Below are 9582 nucleotides of genomic sequence, written 5' to 3'. Positions count from 1 at the left end.
CCTTTCAAACACGACCTCGATCATCTAAACTAGAGTGCAGCAGAGCAGACTGCTTATGCCTATGCATGTGTCGTGTGCGTGTACTACTGTTTCCGATTTGAATTCTGTACCGAATCTATGGCTTCAACCAATTTTCAGCTAAGGTTGAAGATTAGTGATGATATGGTCAACTCACTCGATACTAAGAGCCACGTGCAGAATTAAGATGATTCAGATAAGTTCTGCATCCGCAGGTGCAGGAGCAAAGGGCCGGGCAGCATTGCAGGTCCAGCATTGAAAGGGGCAGCGTGTTTGAATTCAAACCCAAACATATGCCGGATAAATATTTTAGTACGTGTATAAAAAAATTTTGTGACCTGCGAAACATTATAGCTGAAAAACATGCCAGGTACAAATTACAATCCTCGCTTTCAAACTCCCTGTCTTATAAAGACTGCATGCTACCAAGCAAACAGAGTATTGTCCCAATGAGCCAAGTAATAAAACAGCCAATGAGCCAAGTATGGAGACAAGTTTTTATTAATAACCACCCCGTTCAAAAGGAGGCATCAATACTGCACCAAATTCAAGAGCACCACTACAAAAATACTCCTAAAAGCTTATTTCAAGGAGAACCATCCGTCCTCTAGATTGCTAGCTACATCAAAATTGCACACCATGCTTGCAACTTCAAACATACATTTGCGCTTTGCGCCTAGAGCTTGAGGAAAACAAACTCTTCAATCGCTGGAATCTCCCCAATCTTTGTCAGTGTGCCCTTGCTTGGTTCCTCGTCAACACCAATTGCCATGACAGCATGCTTGCGAGGAGCAATTCTTCCAACACTCATGAAACTGACATTGACGTTCTCTTCACCCAAGACACTTCCCACTGACCCAATCATACCTGGTTGATCAACCTGCCTGCAAAGGATCAGGCTTCCTTCCAAGCTCACATCCACCTGGAATGCTCCAACCTTTGTTAGATGAGGAACACCATCCTTCACTCTCCCCTCCACAGTGATCTCTCCAGTCTCAGATATCGCACTGGGAAATTTGGACTCAACATTGGCAATCTGAACTTGAATATAATCAATAGGTGTCTCAGGTGAGCCGTCCAACAGTATCCTCTCCTCGGTGATGCGAACTCCCCTCTGCTTTGCGGTGAAGTCAGCATTTACCAGATTGACAAAAACACTGGAGATTGGTTCAATCAATCCCTTGGTGATCATTGCACGGAGAAGTCTCGTGTCAAGATCATCAGGGGACCGTGCAGACGCATAGGTCACTTTCACATACTTGATACCACCGCCACCAGCAACAAGTTGCACAGCCAAGCGCCCAAGCTTTTCTGCAAGCACAACAAAAGGTGCAAGCTCTGACAGCACCTGCATGAACCGAATAGATGTAGCATATTAAATGTCAGGAGGAATGAGTTGGGGTAAGCAGATAACGAAAGATTCATACCTCAGCAGGAACCATTGGCGCGTTGACTGCAGAAGCTGCAAGCTCCCCTTTCAGAGCTCCAATGACAGCTTCAGCTATCTCAATAGCCACTCCTTCCTGTGAAACTTGTCATGTTAAGCAAACTGATAGCTACAACAGAGAACCTGGATGGGTCATTTCTGAGCTAATTCAGCATACCTGTGCCTCCACTGTGCTGGCACCAAGGTGAGGTGTGACAGTAACATTCTCGTGCAGTACCAACTTGTTGTCAGGTGCTGGGGGTTCTTTAGTGAACACATCAAGAGCAGCCTAATATACAGAAAAATTGAAAAAATATAAGCATGATTCCAGGGAAACATCTCAACGACGCTTCACTGAATTTCATTAGAGCATGAAACACAAGGAGGTGAGTTAAGATAATCAAACAAACCTGTGCTACTATTCCTGAATCAAGTGCCCTGACTAGAGCTTCTTCGTCAATTACACCACCACGTGCCACATTTATAATGCGAACACCCTTCTTCATCTTAGCGAAGGCCTCATCATTGAGCATCTTGTTTGTTGCAGGCGTAAGAGGCATGTGTAACGAGATAAAGTCAGCAGTTGTCATGGCCTCCTCCATGCTAACTAGCTCAACCCCGATTGCACGAGCCCGATCAGCAGAAGCATATGGATCATGTGCAATCACATGCATTCCCAAGCCTTTAGCACGACGAGCAACTTCTGAACCGACCTTTCCAAATCCAAGAATAGCAAGAGTTTTTCCCACAAGAGATACACCAACATACTTGTTGCGCTGCCATTGACCTGTGCAAGATGCAATTCAACACGTAAGCTTCACAGAACAGCATTGAACCATTGATGGATTCTCCCAAGCAATTCACAAAAAGTCATTTTTTGAAGCGAGAAATAACAATTCAAGTTCATCTGTGTTTCGTATCTTTTAAAGGTGTATCGTACTATCTTGTACTCGTACTCTTGCTTCTATTTCTTAATAGGAACATATAATTGAAACAGAAGAACTGGGCATCATCTAATCATCACCATGCTCTATCCAAGACGATTATATTCTGAACATGCCTGAGCGATAGAGGACAGCTGAACAGCTCTATACTGAACATGCCTACAAGATACTAGCTGGTTAGGAGCCTAGCACCCATGCAAAATACTGTTCTTTAATAACCAATTCACAAAAAGAGATAAAATAAACATCCATTCAAGAGCCAAAAATGATTGCCGATAATTGAAAGTGAAAAAACAAGCTTCATACTAGATTGATAGTAGCACATTTTCAATGCATCTACTTGAAAATAAGTAACTAAATACTTGGTAGTTCCTCTAAAAGCCTCATTTCCAATTTGTCAAATAAGAAACAGCTATATACTGAACATGCCTGAAAGATAGAGGACAGTTGAACAGCTATTATATCGAATGCCTGCACGATACTAGATTGTCTACGAATGTAGGGTGGGTCCATGCGAAATACAATTTGTTAACGCTTTGGGTCACAGATTCGAAAGAAAATGGAAGCATCATGTCAAAACAGAATCAGGAATCATTTTCAGAGTGGAGGGGTGCACTGAGAAAAACTGACCAGCCTTGAGTGATGCGTCCGCCTGCGCGATGTTCCTGGACATGGCAGTGAGCAGCGCGATGCCATGCTCGGCAGCGGCGACGGTGTTAGCGGTGGGCGCGTTGACGACGAGGCACCCATGCTCGGTGGCGGCGGCGAGGTCGACGTTGTCGATCCCGACGCCGGCGCGGCCGACGACGCGGAGCCTGCCGCCGGACGCCTCGAAGACGTCGCGGCCGACCTTGGTCCCGGACCTGACGATGAGCGCGTCGCAGAGCGAGATCTTGGCGCGGAGGTCCTCGGGGGAGAGGCCATAGGAGCAGTCGACGTTGGCGAACTCCCGCAGCAGCGCGAGCCCCGCGGCGCCGAGCTTCTCGGCCACGAGCACCGTCGGCTTCCCCGCGACGGCGCCCGCGGCGGGGGACTCGGGGGAGGCCGTCGACGCCGCCGGGGCCGCGGCGGCGACCGGGGCGGCGAGGCGCGCGCGCTGGACGTGGGGCTGCGCGCGGAGCGGGAGGCGGACGGCGGAGGGCGCCGCGGCGGCGGCGCGGGGGCGCGGAGACGGGAGGAGCGCGCGGTGGTGGGTCGTGGCGGCGGTGGTCGGGGACGGCGCCGCCATGGCGGCTGGGAACTGGGATGTGTGGAGTCGGGCCGGGTCGAGGGGTTTGGGGTTTTGGTCAGAGATCAGAGATCGGAGAGGGAGGGTGAGCTGTCGAGTGGTGTGGTTCGGTGGGTGCGCCGTGCGGCGCTTGTACTTATAGCAAGCTGAGCTGGTGGGTGAGGCGTGCGCCCAACTCTGGTACGCTCTACCTACCTTGACGAGCCCGATTTTGGTTTGGTACTTGAAACCTTGGGCAAAATGGCAAATACAACCACGTATCTCTAGCGGTCCTGCAACGTTACCTCTGGTTCATGTAACGTGCACCGGTGAACGAATCGCATTTTGCATTTTTTGGCTTTTAGCCTGTAGAAGATCATTATACTACTCAGTAAAGTGCAATCAGGACACCGTCGATGAATGACCCTACTCCTTCCTAACCCATGGCTGGCTGACAAGGGGAGCCCATAGAAGGAATCCGGCACGCACGTCTGTTGAAATGAACGGAGTTGAAAGTGCGGTTGGTGGCGGCTCTGCGGGGGCGAACGGGCGAACCCGGAAAAGATCTCCGTGCTGCGCACCGCACGAGTGTCCGTGTCAATGCACCGTTTGCCGAAAAGCCCTCCATATTCCGTCCCAGCCTTCTTTATGGCAAAGCAAAAAGCGACGGCAGGCAGGTTGGTGGTCCTCCTGGCGGCCTAGCTACGAGCCGTCTGTGCCCGTGGCCGTGGGCGTAGCGGGAGCTGAACGGAAACAAACGGTGGCCACGGCACGGCACGTCAGCGGCCAAAGGACGTGCAGGCGTAGGTGAGTCGTCAGTCCTCGGTCCTCAGGAACAGTGTGGTTGGTGGCTGGACTGACGGCAGTGATGGCCCCGCGCCCGCCAGCCGAAGCGGGGACTCGAGACTCTGACGACTCTCCCGGTCCCGGACTGGCAGACTCTGACGACTCTCCCGGTCCCGGACCGGCGGGCGGTGGCACGAGCCGTTGGAGCACGGAGATCCGGCGGCTGGCCGTGGTGCTGTGTGTGCTCGGGACTCTGGAGTGTAATAAAGGCCGCTGGTCACACTCGTGACACTGGGTCACCAGCTAAGGGCTTGTTTGGCAGGGCTCCTCTCCGGCTTCGGCTCCGGCTTCTCCAGAGGAGCCCTGCCAAACGTTTTCTTGGAGGAGCCGTTTTTCAGTAAAAAACAGAGGAGCCGGAGCCGTTTTGGAGGAGCCACAATTTGTGGCTCCTCCAAAACAGCTCCGGCTCCTCCGGAGGAGCCCCTCGGGAGGAGCCGTGCCAAACCAGCCCTAATATTGCAGGGTGCCAAGGTTTGGAGGACTAAGGACCGTAAGGAGCTGTATGCTCACGGAGGAGAGAGAGGAAAAGAGAAAAGAGAAGCGGGCTATAAACTTATAGTCAGCTTATGCACAGGAACTCAGAAGTTCTGCGAGACAGATAACTAGACTGTAAACCGGCTAACTATTATACTAGTCGACTGATAGATTGGCTGTAAGCATCCAGCAGCCGGCTGTATTATTAGCCTTGCTCTTATTGAATTGGCAATGACGGTGTCCCTAGTGACTGTCCTGGTTTTGGTCGCGAGAGCACATGCTGCCATACAACCCTAATTCTTTAGGCTGAGTCGGACCGCGGGGATAGCATGTGCCCCCGTGCATTTGCATTAAGGTAGAGGACTTCTCAACTAGTCCAACAAAACCTACGAACCTTGTACCCTGCACGCACACAAGTACTCTGTTCGGTTGATCCAGTTTCAGCTGATTTCGACTGATTTCGGTTGATTCAATAGTGTTCTGTGAGAGAGAATAAGCTTAAACAAGCTGGGAGTGGAGCAGCCGAACAAGCTGGGCCCGTTACCCTGTGAGTGGGTCAGGGCCATAAACCTATGCTTTGGGTAACACGGAGCAGACTAGGGCTTTTTTTAACCTTCGGCGCTACAATTCACCCCTACGGGGGATCAAACCAGGTCGCAAGGGTGCCACTCGGAGTGCTTGATCAGCCGGTCTAGCATCCGTTGGCACCTTTAAGAGTTTACATGGCACTAGATTACAAATGATGGTGGAATCTTCACGTCGAGCTATCTTTGTTGGGTTACGCCTTACCAAGTGCAAAGCTTCAACTGTTTTGTTGCGGGCTTCGCGGTGGACTACTACTCGTGTAGTCTTTTGCACATATCTAAGGTGATGTTTGAATCTGCCATGCCCCTAAACTTTAATCCTGCAGGGTTGTTTGGATCCACGGGCTAAACTTTAGCCCCTCATCCTTCGATGACTGATTTGCCCCTCATTTAATTAAGCCATGCACATCGCCGGACTCTGATGGCTTGGACCGACTAAAAATGCAGATCAAGAAAGAGTCGTACTCTGAAGGGGAAAAGCAGTCAGCAATCTCATAGAAATCAAATCAACATTTCGTGAAAAAATGCATCGGCTCCATGAAAATGCATCGGCACCAAATCTGGGACCCCTTGACCACGGACTCTGGAGGAGAGGAGATGGTTGTAGTCCTCCATGGATGGTGATGACCCGCCCAACACCAGATCTGAACATGGGGAGGAACCCATGCTGTCCTTGCTCTATACGGTGTTGAAGCCGCCACCGCCGAGGGGAGCCTCCACCCGCTTCCTCCCAATGGATCCATGCCAGATCGACCGCCCCCTTGACGGAGAGGAAGGGTTGCGCCGCCATCGGTGGGAAGGAGACGGGGGAGGGCACCACCGCCATCGGTGGGAAGGAGGCGAGGAAGGAGGCGGGGGAGGGACATCGCGCGGGTGCGGATGACAGCAGGGCGTGCGTGGGTGGGTGGGAGGTACTAGTGTCCAGTATGCCCCCAAGGCGTTTTAGCCCAGTTTTGGGCCTCTTATGAGCAAATGGACTACTCTTTAGATTTCTGGATTTGCTCACTTTTAGCCTACCTATTTGGATCCCCATGGCAAAAAAATAAACTAAAAGTGTAGGACTAAAGTTTTATCATGAGATCCAAACAAGCCCTGTTTGATTCCATCAGTCCCTGGACTAAAAATTTGTCTCTATCCTGTTTGGATTCGGGGACTAATGGCCATTAAATGTGATGGACAAAGACCAAAACGCCTTTTTTAAATGCAAAGAATCTTTGCTGCTAACCGCGCTGGGAGCTTTGGCGCTGTGCTGGCCGCGCTGCCCTGCTTTGCTCCAGTGCTGCCCTGCCTGCTCTGCTTTGCCGCGCTACTCTGGCTTGTCGCGCTGCTCGTTTATAAAAATGTTCATACACTAAGAAATAATGTTCATACCTTACTCAAATCTTCACTATTACAAACAATTTCAGCTTTCACAACTATGGCCTATTAAACAAATCATTGGCTATCAAATCCCCGAATTGATTCATGTTTCGATCTTCGTCCCCTTGACGTGTATTAGAGCTATTTGCTTGAGAAGACGATGCTTCAGACAATGGAACGTAGCTTTCATCATGATCACACAAGTCAAAGTCTCTATCCGCCAGAGCACTCTCTCGAATGAAATTATGAAGTGGCATGCATGCGATAATTATTTGGCTTTGCTTTGGCATTGAATAACTCGGTCAATCTAATAGAATCTGCCACTTCATCTTTAAAACTCCAAAAGACCGCTCGATGACATTTCGAAGCGAAGAATGTGCGAAATTAAAGAGCTCATTTTTATCTCTTGCCATTGGGCCTTGTCGGAACTCCTGGAGATGATACTTTGTACCCTTGTACGGTGCAAGATAACTCGGTCGGTTTGGGTAAACCGAGTCCATAAGATAAAACTTCCCTACACATTCAAATATTTGTTGTAATTCACATGGAACGTATTGCAACTATGGGAAAGAAGAAATCATAGAACACGTCAATACCTTGAGGTGGGTGTGGAAACTTGTCGCCATACTTCTCAACTGCACCTTTGAACACCCTCGTATCATGAACCAAGCCATGCCATCCCGCCACAACAAAATAAATCTCATATTGAAGTCACATATGACCAACACATTCTGAGTGGTGTATCCATATCTTCCCGTATGTTGTACTACCTTGCTAGTTGGCACCACAATAGGTACATGTGTCCCATCTATTGCTCCAACACAATTATCAAAGTACAGAGAAAAATGAGGAGATTGTAACCTTTGATGCACAGTCCTAAATTCAGGATCTACTGGCCTAATGATATCAACTACAAGCTTGGACACACTAGACAGTACTTTATCAAACTTCCTACTACATGTCTCGGTTGATCTCACAAACCGATCTTCAGCTTGTCTAATAGACCGAGGGGCATCAGATATCCATAAAAACAGCCCAAAAGCCTCCATTGATGACATCCTACGTGTGGACTTCAATCCATATGACTCCACAAGCAAATTATGAAGCTTATCAAACACTGTCCTGTTCATCCTAAACATGTTGAAGCAATAAGTCCTATTTCCTAGTGTCTTCATGACCCATTCATAACCAGTTTCTGTAGGTTCTCCACTCCGATTTATTCATGTACGTGTCAAAGTGGTACATACCGATCATGGCAGCAGCAGCAATAGCAATTCTTCTCCTCTTCTGACACCTCAAGATATACTCTGCTAGTACGTCCTCATCACTAGTCACCTGTTTGCAGCAGCAAGGAATTACCATCAGCAAGAATAATCTAGGCAGTAGCAAGGAATTACCATCAGCGAGATAAACTGCAAGAATAAAATGGGTAGCAACAAGGAATAAAATGGGCAGCAGCAAGGAATAAAATTACACATTGAGAGGTTCAACACAATAAATAGTTCAACAAACATTTAGAGGTTCAACACACAATAAAAAGTTCAACAAACATTCAGAGGTTCAACACATATTAAGCTACTACATCCAATGACTTAACATCATCACCCACTCCTGTCCTGGCACCATCTCTTCAACCACATAAACCTTTCTTCATTTGAGTCGAACTGGCAAAAGATATCCCGGTTGTATTCATCTCGAAACAACTTAGTAACAATGAAGTATTCCTCTGTCTTTAGTTGCCCCACACTCCACAGCCATCCTCAGATATCTTGCTATTTCTTCTTTCATCTCTTGCTTTTCTTGGCTTCTCTTGTTGCTTGTAATTTCAGCTATGGTTTTTTGTTCCTCATTTCTGGCAGTCTGTATGTTATGGCAAGTGGAGCCGGCCTAGGGGCCCATGCGGTACTGTAGCGCGTGAACAGATTAGATTAGATTGGTTTGGTTTGTTAGGAAAGAGACATGTGGTTTGGTTTGTTATGAAAGATATATGTTAGATTGATTCGGTTAGGATATTTCCTTATGGGTCAAGTCAGTCATCTCTATAAAAGAGAGAACCCTGTATCAGTTATAGTCAAGCAAGAAGCAACAATTAAGTTGTTGGCTTCCCCTGGGAGCCAACCGTTCCTGTCCTCTCTCCTGCTGTTGCCCTCGCGTGAACTGTACCCTCGCACTATAGCACCACGGCTACTGTAGCTCTGTCGCCACCTCTCCCTCACCTCTGTCCCTCTCAATCCCAGCAACCACATAACAATCTGCTATCAGAGATCTCTGGTTCGATCATGTCCACCCGTTGCCACCAGCGTCTTCGTCGGCGCTGCTGCCCCATACATCAGGCGTGCCGGCATTGGGCGCGCTGGCGTCCTTAGGAGCGATCGCGCCCTCTACCCCGGCGCCGTCGTCTCCCGCCGCCCTCGTCCTCACCCCGGAATAGATGACGGACGCAATCCTGGAATTAGGGCAGGCCGTGGCGGGCATCAGGGCCTTCCTCGCCGCGACCATGGCGCCGGTCATCTCGTACCAGTATGGGATGCCCTACGACAAGACTGCGACGACCTCGTTCCCAGCCGTGCCGCCGCCGTCACCGCTTTCAGCTTGGATCGTTGGTTCATCGAAACCCATCTACACGACGCCCAGTACCCAGCCGCACCTACCGCCGCTCCCGGCCACCGGGGCTGTCTTGGCGTCTGGCGGCGCCCCAGCTCCGGGCGTCCTCTACAGTGGGGT

The 9582-nt window shown here is 49.5% G+C and overlaps 1 protein-coding gene across 1 annotated transcript; it reads right to left on the bottom strand.

The window, feature by feature from the left end:
* Positions 1-492: 492 nt before the first annotated feature.
* Positions 493-3719, bottom strand: LOC136496394 (D-3-phosphoglycerate dehydrogenase 3, chloroplastic-like). The gene is made up of 5 exons (XM_066492056.1): positions 3019-3719; positions 1855-2231; positions 1623-1733; positions 1446-1541; positions 493-1366 (listed from the first exon to the last, which is right to left on the bottom strand). Exons 1-5 carry the CDS (start codon positions 3614-3616, stop codon positions 695-697), a joined length of 1854 nt encoding a protein of 617 aa, XP_066348153.1. The 5' UTR covers positions 3617-3719; the 3' UTR covers positions 493-694.
* Between the last annotated feature and the right edge of the window lie 5863 nt (positions 3720-9582).

This window comes from Miscanthus floridulus, chromosome 12, assembly GCF_019320115.1.
Source record: "Miscanthus floridulus cultivar M001 chromosome 12, ASM1932011v1, whole genome shotgun sequence".
NCBI classification, from domain to species: domain Eukaryota; kingdom Viridiplantae; phylum Streptophyta; class Magnoliopsida; order Poales; family Poaceae; genus Miscanthus; species Miscanthus floridulus.
Note: the sequence above shows the minus strand (reverse complement) of the source record. Positions and strands in the feature narration are given on the sequence as shown.